Source organism: Schistocerca cancellata, chromosome 1 (assembly GCF_023864275.1).
Source record: "Schistocerca cancellata isolate TAMUIC-IGC-003103 chromosome 1, iqSchCanc2.1, whole genome shotgun sequence".
In the NCBI taxonomy this organism is placed as follows: domain Eukaryota; kingdom Metazoa; phylum Arthropoda; class Insecta; order Orthoptera; family Acrididae; genus Schistocerca; species Schistocerca cancellata.
Genome location: NC_064626.1, coordinates 519,499,815 through 519,515,457, shown reverse-complemented (window position 1 = coordinate 519,515,457; position 15,643 = coordinate 519,499,815). Strand labels below are relative to the sequence as shown.

Below are 15,643 nucleotides of genomic sequence, written 5' to 3'. Positions count from 1 at the left end.
CCAACTGTGGACAGCATATCTTATGTGATAAGAACTCTCTTGCCTAGTATGTTGAAGGCCTTCACAGGCAGGCAGTACCCCTCAAATCTACTGTAGTCCACAAATAAATTTCCCCTGCCATATCCTGAGACACCTTCAATTCTCCCACTATCCCCAAGAGTCAGCTACAAAGGAGTGCCTCCTCATCACCCAGTACCACCCTGGATTGAAAAAACTAAACAGTTTTATCTTTTGCTAGGGCCTTGATTGTGTCTAATCCTGCTCTGAAATGAGGGACATCATACCCAAGATCCTTCCCAACGCTCCTTAAGTGGTGTTCTGTCACCTGCCCAAGCAACACAACATCCTGATCCTTCCCTGTGCCACTCCTTACTCCCAACCTCTTGCCATAGGGATCAGATCCCTGTGACAGACCAAGTTCAAGATCTATTACATCTACCTACCCAGCACATCCTACTCCACTTCTGTCACAGGCTTATCCTACCCCAACAGAGGCTGGACCTTCTGTGAAAGTAGCCATGTCATATATCAACTTTGATGCAAACACTACACAGCCTCTTATGTTGGTATGACCACCAACCAGCTGTCCACCAAGATGGATGGCCACCACCAAACTCTTGTCATGGAACAAAGTTGACCACCCAGTGACACAACATGCAGCTGAGCACAACATGCTCAGTTTCAATGGCTGCTTTGCAACCCGAGCCATCTGGATGCTTCCCTCCATCAGCTTCTCTAAGCTACACAGAGAGAATTATCCTTGCAATATATTCTCCTCTCCTGGAATCTTCCTGGCCGCAGTTTCGCAACAATTTTCCTTTCCTCCATTTTTTCACCTCTTCCCAATTCATGTCCCCACATTGCCTTCAGTGTTTGCTGCTTACCACCGGTTGCTACAGTTGTGCCAGCCCATACACCTGTCACCCCGCCCTCCTGCATTCCTAGCCAGCAAACCAGCTGCCTCCTTCTGAGCCGCTAACCTCCCAACCCCAGTACTTCTCTCTGCCTCTAATGTCCTCTCTCTCAACCCACCTCATCTGATACTACCCCCACCATGGCCAGTTCACCTGCTGCAAATGGAACTATTGGTCTAGCTGGCACCCAATGTAGGTACATAGGTTTTGTGTGTATGTGTTTTACCTTAGCTAGGCAAAGGATAATTCTGGAAGCTAGCAAGTTTTCTTTCTTTCGTGTGTGTGCCTATTAACATCTCAATGCTGCTGCTTTTCATTGAGTGATCCTATTTAATCTGGAAGTATATTTATAGTCTACAAGAACTGTCCTATAACATTTAAGAACAGAGTAATAACAGAACTGCTACACTGATAACCATGGATGTAATATTCTATTACTAAGGAAGTAATGGCTTTGAAGAAATTGTGTCTCACAAGAAAAAGAAAAAATGGAGAGTAAAAAAACTCTATTTATTTATTTGAGAAATATATAGTATTATATAATAATCATCACTTCACTATATACATCCACTTTTCCAACTTAATTTACTGGATGTACTTGAATAACATGTGAACAGAATATACCACATATGAACAGTCTGAAGTTTGCTTTAGCAGTAAAATTTACAAAGCCATACTTTCATCATAACATCATTGTTAGGCTGTTAAAATAAAACCTCATACATTGATGTACTTTTACATCTTATTGTTTCACTAACCTAACCTGAATGAGGGGTTGTCTTTTCATATGTTTCATTGGAAAGAGTGTGCGTATATGTGAGATTTAAGTAACATTTTGCATCTGTTGCTCAAATGGGAGATGACTGTAATTCTAGTGTATTATAAAAGTCCATTAATTTGCTGTAGTGTCAGAAATAATGGAAAAATATGAATTTTGTTGCAGGGTGACTGTGTTAAAGGATCGAAACACCAGAAGAAGTAAAGGTGTTGCTTTTGTGTTATTTTTAAAGAAAGAAGATGCATTGTCTTGTGCCAAATCTATTAATGGGAAGGAGGTTAGTCACACATGAATTGCTTATCATTTTTATAACATTTCAAATATTAGTATGGCATTATTTCAAATTCAGTACTTTTTGTAAAAAATTAGTCAACAGATCAATTGATTTGAAAATGTTTTTTAGGGCAAATGAAGCTACAAACAGTGTCTTTGGTGTGGAACTGTGGTTAAATACAATAGGAGAAAAAACTACTTACGAAGTAACAGCAGACAACTGGAATTAAAAAGACAGGGACTCAAGGCCACACTCTTTCAGAATCACTGTGTCGTCTCCCAAACTCATTTCGCATAGTTCCCTTCTGAGAAGGAAGGCATCCCATGCACATTGACTTCTGCTGCTCTGGTTTTTCATGAGGGACTCTGTCTGTATTAAGCCGACCAGGCAATAATACCTCCAACAGTACTTGCTGCAGAAGTAATTACCCTGTAGCCTTGCATTCCATGCATTCTATATCTGTAGTGCCAAGTACGCTATCTTTCATTATGTTGATGGTCTTGATAATGCTTTCATAAATAGGCAGTGCCACCCACACATGTCCATAAACAGATCTCCATTATCATGTTCCACTGTTTTGCTAATACCGTACTACACCCACATCCCCCAGTCCCCGACTCAAATGCTCACTCCGTTAATGCCATTTTGGTTGGAAAAATTATGATGTTCCTCCATGGATTCACATAATTTCCATTGTACACTACACTCACCACAAAATGCTTTGTAATACTGTCAAGATGATACTTTGCCACCTACCCAATCTAGATATAGCCTTGCCTGTCTTTATGTCACTCCTCCTCTCAACTGCTTGCCCCAAACGTAATATCCTTCTGAAAGACACAACATGCCATGTCTGGCATATGTACTCAGCCAGCAGATCCTCTTCGGCCACATTTGCACTTAGAAAATCATTATAAATCTTGGGGAGAGACAGAAATCAGTAAGTTGACATATTATGTTCATTTCCATTTGATAATGTCTTTTGGAATAATTTTCTGGGATAACTCATTTTTAAGAAAGAAAGTCTTCATTGCTCAAAAGCATGCTATAAGAGTAATATGTAGTGCTCATCCATGATAATTTTGTTGACATCTTTTTAATGAGTTAGGCATTTCGACTACTCTTCACTGTATATTTATTCCCTCATGAAGTTTGTTGTAAATAATCCGCTGCAATTCAAAAGTAACAATGATGTGCATTAATTACAATACTAGAAGAAAAATGACATTCATTTCATTTTGTTTATTTATTGATTCACAGACCATTCAGTATAATAAATAAACAAACAAATAAATAGTATCAGACATGTCAGACATGTTAGTTGAGGATAGGGTGGGAAGTTGGTAATGGCCTAATCAAAGTCACCATCCCATCAGTCACCTTAGCTACATGGGGAAACCATTAAGGTTGGCTTTAGCACAAAAAGGGTTGCACAATACTGCAACCAAAATGTTTGATCCGTTACCCAGTGATATAAAATGCCTGACAGATATCAAAGTAAAATTTGAAAATAAAATGAAAACTTTTCTTAATGACAACTCCTTACAGTCCGCGCAAGACTTACCATTAATGTAATGTGTAAAAGATTGTGAGTAGAAATTAAAAATAACACTTGTAAATGATCGGCATGTAGGCATACTTACAAAATATTTTGTGATGCGAATATAGAATGACCCATTCCACAACATTAAGAATTATCATGCAAATGATCTGTGGAACATGAAACTAACTAATTGTCCACTGCAGATCATTTCATGTAAGATGAATCTGGAGGAGAAATAGCAGCATTTCTAAAACCATGTGCAAAATGACACTAGAACAGAATATTTTAAGTGGAGGCAACAATAAAAGAATCAAAATGTTTACGTTTGTATAGAAATCAGGAGACGATTAATTGAAATATCAGGGAATTTACCTTTTTTATTTCCTGTATTGGTATCCAGCAGTGTTGAAACATCACCTACAAAACATGAAATATGGGTAGTTATACATGGAAATGACTAATTCTAAGTAAGAACGTATTTAATATTATAACAGTCCCATGAACTGTTTGACATTTCAACATGATAAAATTGTTCCTGAGGCTTTCAGGTGGTGCATGAAGTATAGTTGTCAAAACTCCCATTTTTGTTAGTGGCACTTGGTAGTAGTCATCTTCTAGCAACTATATTGAGCTCTGGATTTAGGCATGGGAGATGAAAATGTTGTTAGAGGGCAAAGAATATACATTATGGAAATTGAAATGAAGTCCCATGTTTCTTGACAGAGTGCAGGAGAATGGTGTGGGAGACCCGCACCACTGTACTAGGCAAAGTCCTAATGGAGGTGGTTTGCCTTCCTCTGACTGGAATGGGGATGGACGATGATGATGAAGACGACACAACAACACCCAGTCATCTTGGAGCAGGTACCCTGTGCACGGGAAACGAGAACACTACCGCGAGACCATGAGTGGCGGACAATAAACATTATAGAGAATGGAAAAATTATGGGGATCTGAAAATATTTTTAGAATTGCTAGTGGTAAGGTGTAATTGATGTGTTTTTTTAAAGTAACAAATAAAATGTCCAAATATTTTCGACTTTTTTTTTCTACCTCTTTTTTTCAGTAATGCTAATGGTATCCATGAGTGTATAAGTCCAGAATGTATGCCATAGCTTTACAGCAGGCAGACATTAGCAATTTAATATGACCAATTTCTAGGTGATACCCATTGCCATTATTGTAGATGCCTCTCTTTTTTAGTCTTGGGATAGTTTACTACTACACAATTCTGAGACCTATTGTGCTCATTGCAATTGTATTTGCAAAGTGACATGGTTATTATTGATAATCTGTGACTCACTATTCAAGCCATGTATAGATTGTGCAGTATTTTCTGTGTAGTTTGACAATAGTAGCATAATCTTCCCGTAAAAATGTGATGTTCCAGATGTTTGGTCGTACACTGAAGAGTAGTTTAGCAACTGACAATGGTCGTAGTGCTGAATTTATCAGACGACGCAATTACCCTGATAAATCACGATGTTATGAATGTGGTGAAGAGGGGCACTTAAGCTATAAGTGCCCACACAATACACTGGGTGAAAGGGAGCCCCCTCCAAAGAAAAAGAAGCTGCCAAAGAAGTTACAGCAGAGCAATGATGAAGTATGTATACTTGCTTAAGACCTTCAAAATACTACTTGTGATTACTTTAATACTGTTCATAACTTTTTTTAAATGGTCCAGATTCAAATTGGAGTAGAGTCCAGCAGTACTTGTCTATTTCATTTCTGCTTTATTCTCTCCTCTCTCTTCCCTATGTGTTATCTGCTGTCATTTATTTATATGGATTTTGTAATCTCAGTCTACATTAACAGGAAAAATTATGCATTCATTTTCATAGCTTTAATAGAGGCTATCAGAATAACATACTTTTAATAATCTGCTGGCCACTGAAAACTGCAACATCAGTGAAGATAGCAAGCCACAAAATTTTACTTGTTGTCCATATATAGTATTGTAGGAAGCCGTATATAGTACAATTGGTAGGTAGATCACTGGATTAAATTTGTAGGTAATATGGAGGCAAAATTTAGTACACAGAATTGTGATGTCTGCCAGCATCAAAGGCTCTAACCTCACCAAGTATTGAGATACAGGTAAATCATTCTGTGCTGCTGCAACTGTATGCTGAAGTTCATCATAGTGGCTGGTGCGAAGGGTGTGCCAGTCTCTCAGCAACCCTCGATTAGGTGTTTTCTCTGGGTTAGAGATCTAGGGAATATGCCAGAGAGGGCAACAGTCAAACAAAAACCTCGAGTAGCAAGGTAAGTCAGAGCAGCGTGAGCAGCATGTGTCTTGTGATATCTTGTCAGAAGATAGCATCATGGAGACCTCAAAGATAGGGTGTAGCAACTGCCATAGTATGCGACTGGGCCCTTATGATGATGATGATAAATCCAGTCAAGCAATGTTTGCTCTCCACTTCCATTGTGATAATGTACACACAACTGGGACTTATCTGTTGAGATGATGTCATGCCACTGCAGTGTCCAGTGTTATCATTGGGTGCACCGCTGCCGCTGTGCCCTTCTCTGCTGTCGTGTTGAGGCTAGCTGAAATAATGATCACTATCCATGCTGACGGTCTATGGTGCTCCAGAGTTGTTGTACTTTTCAAGTGGATATTTGCCTTACTGCAAACAAGTCCATTTATTTTCTCAAGGTCCATGAGACAGCTGTTCAATCCTACACGACAGTGGGAACAATACGTTTGTTCTTTCAGGCACTAGTCGAACGGGACATCTGAGATACTGCAGGGTTTTGAGTATAACCCTCCTGCATCTATCAATTCCATATTTGCACGACAGATGTGGGATTCCGAGTATAATACACTCCTGGAAATTGAAATAAGAACACCGTGAATTCATTGTCCCAGGAAGGGGAAACTTTATTGACACATTCCTGGGGTCAGATACATCACATGATCACACTGACAGAACCACAGGCACATAGACACAGGCAACAGAGCATGCACAATGTCGGCACTAGTACAGTGTATATCCACCTTTCGCAGCAATGCAGGCTGCTATTCTCCCATGGAGACGATCGTAGAGATGCTGGATGAAGTCCTGTGGAACGGCTTGCCATGCCATTTCCACCTGGCGCCTCAGTTGGACCAGCGTTCGTGCTGGACGTGCTCAATGGGGGACAGATCCGGAGATCTTGCTGGCCAGGGTAGTTGACTTACACCTTCTAGAGCACGTTGGGTGGCACGGGATACATGCGGACGTGCATTGTCCTGTTGGAACAGCAAGTTCCCTTGCCGGTCTAGGAATGGTAGAACGATGGGTTCGATGACGGTTTGGATGTACCGTGCACTATTCAGTGTCCCCTCGACGATCACCAGTGGTGTACGGCCAGTGTAGGAGATCGCTCCCCACACCATGACGCCGGGTGTTGGCCCTGTGTGCCTCGGTCGTATGCAGTCCTGATTGTGGCGCTCACCTGCACGGCGCCAAACACGCATACGACCATCATTGGCACCAAGGCAGAAGCGACTCTCATCGCTGAAGACGACACGTCTCCATTCGTCCCTCCATTCACGCCTGTCGCGACACCACTGGAGGCGGGCTGCACGATGTTGGGGCGTGAGCGGAAGACGGCCTAACGGTGTGCGGGACCGTAGCCCAGCTTCATGGAGACGGTTGCGAATGGTTCTCGCCGATACCCCAGGAGCAACAGTGTCCCTAATTTGCTGGGAAGTGGCGGTGCGGTCCCCTACGGCACTGCGTAGGATCCTACGGTCTTGGCGTGCATCCGTGCGTCGCTGCGGTCCGGTCCCAGGTCGACGGGCACGTGCACCTTCCGCCGACCACTGGCGACAACATCGATGTACTGTGGAGACCTCACGCCCCACGTGTTGAGCAATTCGGCGGTACGTCCACCCGGCCTCCCGCATGCCCACTATACGCCCTCGCTCAAAGTCCGTCAACTGCACATACGGTTCACGTCCACGCTGTCGCGGCATGCTACCAGTGTTAAAGACTGCGATGGAGCTCCGTATGCCATGGCAAACTGGCTGACACTGACGGCGGCGGTGCACAAATGCTGCGCAGTTAGCGCCATTTGATGGCCAACACCGCGGTTCCTGGTGTGTCCGCTGTGCCGTGCGTGTGATCATTGCTTGTACAGCCCTCTCGCAGTGTCCGGAGCAAGTATGGTGGGTCTGACACACCGGTGTCAATGTGTTCTTTTTTCCATTTCCAGGAGTGTAGATTAACAATATCTTAATATGACAAATCACAATCTGGAAAGACCGTAATCTTGCCATTGTTAAATCTCAACATATATTGAGTAGATGTTTCTCCTCACACAAGGGAGGCATACACTATCTTCTCACAAACTACCAATTTTTACAACGTGATTTTTGAAGGAGAAACCCATAGTGTATTCTTTTCTTAGATACAAAATGTAGGTGGCATTACTCTGGCATGTTGCACTGCAATTCTAATCATTTTCATTTCTAAGCATGAAGTTCGCTTTGTATCAGTTTGATGTTCATTGCATGCCATCACCATTTTGTTGCAATTTTAATGGGCAGCAATGTATTTAATCATTAAGGTAATATTTTTATTTTTTTATATTTGTAACAGTAACGTAATTCCAGTGGAACATTCAAAAGACTTACTCATACTCTAAGGGAAAAAAAGCTGGTGTATGAACAAGTCTTTCGAGTGTTCCACTGGAATTACGTTACAGTCAATTATTAGAGATGCAAGAAATGGTTTAAAAATGAACATAAACATTTGAATCTTGTTGCAATTAAAGATTGTATACAACTGTGGAGGAGTACTAAATAAATGCCCCCTGCGGGTTAGAATAGGCCCGAGGTATTCCTGCCTGTCGTAAGAGGCGACTAAAAGGAGTTTCACACCTTTCGGCCTTTATGTGATGGTCCCCTGTAGGTTTTGACCTCCATTTTTAAAATTTTCCTGAAAAGCAAACCAATTGAGATCTTTAGCCCACTCTCTCATTGTGGCATTGCAGTCCTGCTCATCCTCCATCTTTTGAGCAAGAACACCTTTCTGAGTGCATTTTCCTCCACCCACTATGCAGTGTCATTTTCTGCACCGGCGATGACCATGGAATTCTTTGCACCTCATATCCAGCACGGTAGCCAATCCGTTGTGGTGGGGCCGCCATGTACCCTGTTGGTTGTAGCCCCCTGACTACACACGAATTGCTCTGCTGATGTCTGCGCCATTAATTCCCCACGTATGCCAAGGAGTAGATACCCATTACCCTGGGGCATCTGGACTCCCAGGTGGCCTTTGCTGTGGCTGGGTTGCGCCTGTGGCGAGGGCCCCTGGTCGGAGTGGGTGGCATCAGGGCAGACGATGCGCGATGAAGTGCACCACGTCATCACTTGCTGGTGATCAAATGCCAGCAGTCTCTGAGCGTTCCAAGTCTCAGTACAATGCAAGGAAGTATGATGCTAAATAGTTCCCCTCCTTGGCCACACCAAGGGAGGAATGCCAGGCTCAGAATGGCAGCGAACCTTATTCGCCCTGGTACCGTGCATGTACTAGAGCTGATGGTGACTTTTTGTGTTGATGAAGCCTCAGTTTTTTGTAGAGCATTTAGAGGACAAATTTGGTGAGGTGGAGGGCTTGTCCAAAATGTGGTCAGGGTCAGTCTTGATAGAAATGGCATCCTGTGCCCAGTCACGGGCATTACTCGCTTGTGACAAACTGGGGGATGTTTCCGTTAGCATCATGCCTCATAAGAGCTTAAATACAGTCCATAGTATTATATTCCACAGGGACCTTCTTTTGCAGTCTGATGACGAGCTGCTTGCCAACTTAAAGCGACGCGGAGTTCATTTCGTCCGGCACGTCCATCGGGGTCCGAGGGATAATCAAGTTGCCACCGGTGCCTTCATCTTGGCCTTTGAGGGTGACACATTACCTGAGATGGTCATGGTGATGGTCTACCGCTGTGATGTCAAGCCATATATCCCTTCCCCCATTGCGGTGCTTTAAGTGCTGGAAGTTCGGCCCTATGTCTTCCCGTCCCATCTGTGTCAGCTGCAGAACATCATTCCCCTTGCTCACCAGAATGCAGGATTTTCCAGCAAGAAAAGAAAATCATGGAATACAAGACACTGGACCGACTGACCTACGCAGAGGCCAAGAGGAAATATGAGCACCTATATCCTGTGGCTATGACCTCCTCTTATGTCATTGCTATGAGAACAGTTGTAGCCCTATCAGTTCCACTCGGCTCTCAGAGCTGGAAGACTACACCTGCCCCCTTGATGGTTGGATGGTTGGGGGGGGGGGGGGGCACTTCCCTCCCTGTTGTTCCCGCACCACCTACCTCGGGAGCACTGTCCCCCCAACCATCAGGGACACCAACCCCCACTTCTCAGCCGGAGAAGCGTAAGTCTTCTTCACCTCTTCTTGCTAGGGAGGGGTCTCTTGGGTCACTCCCTTCCCAGGTTTCTGCTAGTAGGAAAGATGACACCCACCAGTGGCTGAAGTACCCAAAAGCAGCTGGGCGTAGGGATTTTCGATCATCCTCAATTCCGGAGACTGAATTAGTGAAGCCCCCAGCCAGAGAAACGCAAGGATCAGTAGAGAAATCCAGAAAGAAGAACCCCAAGACCAACGGAATTGCCATGGAACCCACACCACAGCTACCTACAAGCTCTGTGTCCAAGGATGAGGTGAAGATTCTGGCGTCCACTGAGGTCCTAGATCTAGGCACCGCGCGACCGCTACGGTCGCTGGTTTGAATCCTGCCTCCGGCATGGATGTGTGTGATGTCCTTAGGTTAGTTACGTTTAAGTAGTTCTAAGTTCTAGGGGACTGATGACCTCAGAAGTTAAGTCCTATAGTGCTCAGAGCCATTTGAACCATTTTTGAAGATCAGACATCTTTTTGGATACCAGACCCCATCAGGTGTCCCCTGTGTCGGAGAGCTACCCCCCAGCCTTTCACATCCTCAAACAGCAGATGGAAAGGAAAGTCCTCCTGTTCACTACACACCACAATGAACCCTATAATGCTCCATTTACAGAGTGGGAGCTCCTCAGCACCCTTGCACATTGCCCCGACACAGCTCCTGGGCTGGAGCGGATCCACAGTCAGATGATTAAACATATCTCGTCTGACTACAAGTGATATCTCCTCCTAATGAAGATGTCTTTCCATCACAGTGGCAGGAGAGCACCATCATTCCGATGCTAAAACCTGGTAAAAATCAGCTTGATGTGGGTAGCTATCAGTCCATCAGCCTCACCAGCGTTCTCTGTAAGCTGCTGGAATGTATGGTGCATCGGTGGTTGGGATGGGTCCTGGAGTCATGTGGCCTACTGGCTCCATGTCAGGGCAGCTTCCACCAGTGTCGCTCTACTACTGGTAATCTTGTCTGCCATCCAAACAGTCTTTTCCAGACACCAGCACCTGATTGCTGTCTTTTCCCTACTTTCTGTGTCCAAGTTGGTGCCTCCAATAGTTCCCCCATATTCAGGAGAATGGCGTTCGTTAGGGCTTCGTATTGAGTGTATCTCTATTTTAAGTGGCCATTAATGGTCTTGCAGCAGCTGTAGGGCCTTCATCCTCCTCTTATCTGTATGCTCCTCCAGTACTGGTGTTGGTGAGCGGCATCTACAAGGATCCATTCACAAGGCGCAGTTATGGACTGTAGCCCACGGCTTCCAGTTTTCAGCCTCGAAGTCGTGTGTCATGCACTTCTGTCGGTGTTGTACCATTCATCCGGAACCTGAACTTTATGTTAATGATGATCCACTCACTGTAGTGGAGATGTACCGATTTTTAGGACTGGTTTTCAACAACCTATTGACTTGGCTACCTCACCTTTGTCAGCTTAAGCGGGAGTGCTGGCAGCACCTCAATGCTCTCCACTGCCTGAGCAACACCAACTGGGGTGCAGATCATTCTATGCTGCTGCAGCTCTACAGAGCCCTTGTTCAATCCAGCCTTGACTATGGGAGTCTGATTTACGGCTCAGCGGCACCCTCAGCATTGTATTTACTCTACCCACTGCACCACTGTGGCGTTCAACTAGCAACGGGAGTTTTTAGAATGAGTTCGGTGACCAGTGTCCTGGTAGACGCCGGAGTCCCTCCATTGTGGATCTGATGTGCACAACTGCTTGCCAGTTATGGTACACACATTCATAGTTTTCCTGCGCATCCGAATTACCATCTCCTTTTCCCACTTGTGGCAGTTCATCTCCCACATCGGCGGCCCATGTCAGGGCTCACAATTGCAGTTTGTGTACGATCTCTTGTCTCTGAACTGGAGTCCTTCCCTTTACCACCTCTGCTTGAGGTCCATTCACATACACCTCCATGGTGTACACCTCGGCCGAAGCTTCGTCTGGACCTTTTATATGGCCCTAAGGACTCAGTTAACCCCGCTGCTTTCTGCTGTCACTTCCTCTTGATTCTTGACATGTTCTGGAGCTCTGAAGTTGTTTACCCCAATGGCTCAGTGGCTGATGGTAATGTTGGCTTCGCCTATGTCCACAGAGGCCATATTGAACAGCATTCCTTGCCCACTGGCTGCAGTGTATTCATTGCGGAGCTTGTGGCCATATCTCGTGCCCTTCGGTACATCCGTTCCTGTTCTGGTGAGTCGTTTCTTGTCTGTTCTGACTCCCTGAGCAGCTTACAAGCTATCGACTAGTGCTATCCTTGCCATCCTTTGGTAGTGAACACCCAGGAGTCCATCTCTGCCCTGGAACAGTCTAGTCGTTCAGTGGTGTTTGTGTAGACCCCAGGATGTGTTGGAATCCCAGGCAACAAACTTGCTTACAGGCTGACCAACAGGCTACGTGGAAACTGCTCTTGGAGATGGGCATCTCTGAAACTGACCTGCATTCTGTCTTACGCCACAAGGTTTTTCGGCTTTGGGAGACGGAGTGGCATAACAGTATGCACAACAAACTGTGTGCCATTAGGGAGATTGCGAATGTGTGGAAGTTTTCCCTGCGAGCTTCTCGCAGGGAATCAGTTGTCCTTTGTCGGCTATGCATTGGCCAAACGTGGCTCACACACAGTTACTTCCTCCGTCACAAGGACCCACCTCAGTGTCGGTGTGGCTCCCAAATGACAGTCGTCCACCTCTTGCTGTACTGCCCACTTTTAGCCACTCTGCGGCAGGCTTTTAACTTTCCCAGCATCCTACCTTTGGTGTTGGCCGACAATGCCTCAACAGCAGCTTTAGTTTTACGTTTTATTCGTGAGGGTGGGTTTTATCATTTGATCTGAGTTTTTGTCCCTCTGTGTCCTCCACCCTAGGGCTTTTAGGGTGGAGGTTTTAATGTGTTACAGAGTGGCTGGCTTCTCCTTTTTTATTCTCATGGTCAGCCAGCCTTGGTAATCTGCTTTCTTTTTATTAGTCTCTTCTCCCTGTTTCTTGTGTGTCTCTGTGGTTTTCTTGTCCTGTTTTGTCCATTGTAGTGTTTGTTGTCCTTCTGTGGTTCTTCTGGTTCTTCCTTTCTCCTGTTATTGTGCCATATATATTCTTTGTTTTCTTCTTTCCTTTGGGTAATTGCTCTACTGGGAACAAGGGACCAATGACCTCACAGTTTGGTCCCTCCCCCCCCCCCCCCCCCCTTTTAAACCAACCAACTAAATAAATAATAAACAGGATGGTGTCATAATGGGCAACTTTAGTACATTATTGAAAATTATGACACAACCGCCATAGCATAATGGGAAGGTGAACCGTTTGTGTGTGTGTGTGTGTGTGTGTGTGTGTGTGTGTGTGTTTGCATGTGGTGGTGGTGGGGGGGGGGGGGGTGCGGCATGCATGTGTGTCTCAGGCATGTGTGCTCTCCAGCACAGCATTCCTGGGAAGGGGGGGCGGATGCTACTGCTGCCGATGATTGCCCAAATCAGGACAAATATTGCCTGACAGCTTGGTTCTGAGATCATAGTCTGTTCCTTCCAAAATTTGTTGTAAAACATGAAAAAAACAGTCTTGCTTATGGTGACTCAGTGAAGTTCACACTGTTTCCAGATATGATCACGGACCTGTGTTTTGAGCACTGAACCAGAGTTGGGGGATTCTGTGACAGTCTTAAGTTGTGAAAATAGTGCAGAGGTGTTGAGAGCTGCTGGGTTTCCCTAGACAAATCATGGGCACATTACACACCAGAGGGGGGGGGGTGTAGCTAATTGGGCATGGAATGCATACAAGGTCTTTTAGAACAGCTGACTATTCATCCACCCCATATAAATGTTGTTGCAGATGGCTTGGAAATATACACTTATGACTTCAGAAATTTCCCAGATAGATGAGCATATTGATTATTGATAAATTGCAGAAGCATTCACATTCACAAAAATGTGCTACAATGTGAAACAGATTGAAAAGTTGCAGGGTCTACATATATTCAGCACTGAGAGTCGGCTAAAACAAGAAAATGGTAGCTGTGCAATCTTTGGGGAACACACAAATCTTTACTAAAAGGCATCCAGAGGATTGGAAGTATTGTATTTGTAGCAGCAGGTAGCAATTTTAAATCAATTGAGGTAGATATTGAAGCTGCATGCAAGATTGTTTGGGCACAAATAATAGTCAGGAATGGGATTAAAGTTGAAGCTGAATTCTTCTCTCAATCACTAGGCTCGGTTGCATAATTAACTGAAAACTTCAGAGGAAGCCTCCGTTTCCTAGTGTGTGTAATTCCAGTTTACCCTTTAATAGTTGAAGTATATTTTAATCACCCATCTGTTGGCTTAAGACAGTTACATCATAAGTGGTGAATGAGAGAAGACTTCCTGCTATAAACATTACCTAGAAGAAATTATTTAGCACCCTATCCATGATAGAAACATACTAGACTTGTTGATAACAAAAAATCTGGATTGTTTGTGGATGCTCTCAGAGAGACTAGGATTAGTGATCATGGTACAGTTGTAGCTGTAATGGACAGCTAGGTACCAGAGGCTAGAAAGGTAAACAGAGAAATGTAAGTGTTTAGTCCTAGATATAAGCTGGAATCATTTGATTCACATAGTGAATATATAGAGGAACTGTGGCTCAAGTATAATCAGTTAGTTAGCCAAACTTTAGAAAAACACATTCATAGCAGAATAATTAAAGATGGTGGAGATCACCCTTGGTGCACAGCCAGTATTACAAAACTTCTTAAGAAGCAATGTGTGCTACATAATAAGTACAAAGCAAAGCATAAATCAATAGATAGACAGATATTAATTGAAACACACTTAGGTACCGTACGGGCAATAAGTGAAGACTTGAATAAGTGCTGTAGTAAAATATTCTCACAAGACCTGTACAAAAATCCTGAGAAATTATGGTCATACATTACAATCATCAACACAAAAACTCCATCTACTTGAGAACAGGACAAGAACAGGTAAAAAGGAAATGTTGAAGTCTGTCTTCAGATGCTCCTTCACAAAGGAAATTAAAGGAGTGTTGCCATCATTTAGAAGTTGTATTGCTATTAAGATGAGTGACATATTGATCAGTATTAGTGGCGTTGAAGAGCAGCTTCAATCACCAAAACTCAATTCATATCAGTTTCTGTACAAAATTTGTGAGTGAATTGGCTTCACTCCAATCATAATTTACTGCAGATCCTTTGAGCAGAGTTGTATTTTCTGCAATTGGAAAAGAGCAAAGGTCAAACCTGACTACAAATTAAGAAGAAAACCTGATCCAGAGGACTATCATATTACATATATCACTGACATCTATTTGTAGCAGACAGGTAGAGCATGTTCCTAGTTTAAACATTATGACCTATCTGGAAGGAAATAATGTCCTCCATCAAAATCAGCAATGCATTTCAAAAAATGTCAATCGTGTGAAACTCAATTTGCACCCTTCACTCATGAAACCTCTATGACCTGGATAGAGAAGAGATTGATAAACTGTTTCCTGACTGCAAAAATGGTTTTGTTTCAGCACTGCATCTTTGCATTCCAAAGAAAATGTGTTCCTGAGTGTGTTATCCTGGATGGAGAGTCACTTGCAGGCACTGAAGCAATATGTGATATTCCACAGTAGAGTGTAAAATAAGACCTTGGCTGTTCATGTCATGCATCAATGGAATAGTGGGCATTACTAGTTGCAATCTTAGGTGTGCAGACAATGCAACTATGTATGAGGTTATTCTAGCTTGTA

The 15,643-nt window shown here is 43.8% G+C and overlaps 1 protein-coding gene across 1 annotated transcript in view; it reads left to right on the top strand.

Annotated features, from left to right (window-relative positions):
- The window catches only part of LOC126178892 (zinc finger CCHC-type and RNA-binding motif-containing protein 1-like), a 73,923-nt gene that overhangs the window by 37,583 nt on the left and 20,697 nt on the right, over positions 1–15,643 (top strand). The window contains exons 2-3 of the mRNA XM_049924566.1: positions 1,858–1,969; positions 4,900–5,115. Coding sequence (XP_049780523.1) covers positions 1,858–1,969; positions 4,900–5,115 — 328 coding nt within the window. The remainder of the gene's footprint in view (positions 1–1,857; positions 1,970–4,899; positions 5,116–15,643) is intronic.